This window comes from Chinchilla lanigera, unplaced genomic scaffold (genome assembly GCF_000276665.1).
Source record: "Chinchilla lanigera isolate Chin_1 unplaced genomic scaffold, ChiLan1.0 scaffold00110, whole genome shotgun sequence".
NCBI classification, from domain to species: Eukaryota; Metazoa; Chordata; class Mammalia; order Rodentia; family Chinchillidae; genus Chinchilla; species Chinchilla lanigera.
Window position 1 is genome coordinate 5374325 of NW_004955511.1, and position 1350 is coordinate 5375674.

Consider the following 1350-nt stretch of genomic DNA (forward strand, 5'->3'; position numbering starts at 1 on the left):
AAGAAAGAAGGCTAAGGTGGGAATGCAACCGAAACAGGGGCAAGAAACTTTAAAGTCTCACTCTAAAACATCGATGCACTGTATATTTCTAAAATACGATTGCTAAGAAGTTCATTTTTTTCCCAGAATCGAGGACACGGCGCTGTTTCCACATCTGCCACAGAGGAGACTGAAACTGCTTTTTGAAACCTTAGAAATGTGAGATTTTCACCGATGCCGATACCTGATGCGGGTGCTATGATATTTCAGTATAAAAAAATCTGCCACCGAACCTGCAGATTTTGTGCAAAAGAAAATATGGAACAAGTTGAATTTTTCTCATCAACATTCAAGAAATTTCTATACACACTTTTCTAGACTCCGAGAGTAAAGCTTTCTCCTGTCTAGGGGTGAGATTATTTCAAGGGAGGATTTGTTATCTACCTAGTATGAATAGCTCTCAACATTCCACAAAAGCTTTTATAAAAGACTCTAAAACACATTTTTTTGCTAGTGTGTAGGCTATAGAGACTTCAAGTGTGATATTGTATAAATCACGAGAAAGTAGTGTGTTCCTATGAGTAAAAATCGTATTTCACACCGAGCTTGTCAAGTGAACTAGCTTCTCCACTAACACAGTATGACAAAGGCCACCAAATCAGAGTCCCTCCTTGTTCCTTGACTTTCACCTCTCCTCATTAAACTTCCTGTCTTCCCTGGAATTCTCTGCTGTCTTTCTTCCTCTTTCACTCCCCAGCTTCCCACTTATCATGGTGTACATCATCTGTCCAATTACTTGTCAAAGCAAACTTTCTTTGCACAGTAAGAATTTCCCAGGTACCTGTTCTTAATCGAGTTTAGTCTCTCTTCTAATGTGGAACACTGCTTCAGCTTTCCTTAGTGATATTATCATGCCATCAAATAGATACGGCTTCCTTTTAATCGTGCTACTGGGTTTTGTTTTGGTTTTTGCTTTTGGGATTGTTGGTAGGGTGGTTTGTTTTTTTTTATTCTACTGTCTGTCAAAATGTTTCACCAATTGTTGTCAACTACCGTTAAGATTTTTTGATTCCACAAATTTCAGTGTTTAGCTCATTTTTTCAGTGTCTACTGTGTGCCAGTGAATACATTCAATTCTGGAGCATCAAAGATTAGTAAGACACCTAATGACACATTTTTGTTTTGGGGAGGAAACAAGTACCAAATCAAGCCTATGGGATGCATTAATTAGCAGGAGTGTGAAAGAATAAAAATAAGACAGAAGAGACAATGCTGCTTTTGTGAAATAAAAGTGACAATGCTTTATACAACCTGTGAGTAGGGGATTAGTAGTTTATGAAGCAGATTGAAAAATATGGTCCAAGTGAGAGA

The 1350-nt window shown here is 37.9% G+C and overlaps 1 protein-coding gene across 2 annotated transcripts in view; it reads left to right on the top strand.

Moving 5' to 3' along the window:
• The window catches only part of Ms4a13 (membrane-spanning 4-domains, subfamily A, member 13), a 19178-nt gene extending 18477 nt beyond the window's left edge, over nucleotides 1-701 (top strand). For both annotated transcript variants that reach the window (XM_005408100.2, XM_005408101.2), the window contains exon 9: nucleotides 127-701. In XM_005408100.2, the coding sequence (XP_005408157.1) occupies nucleotides 127-186 (60 nt within the window). In that variant the 3' untranslated portion in view covers nucleotides 187-701. The remainder of the gene's footprint in view (nucleotides 1-126) is intronic.
• The last annotated feature ends 649 nt before the right edge of the window (nucleotides 702-1350 follow it).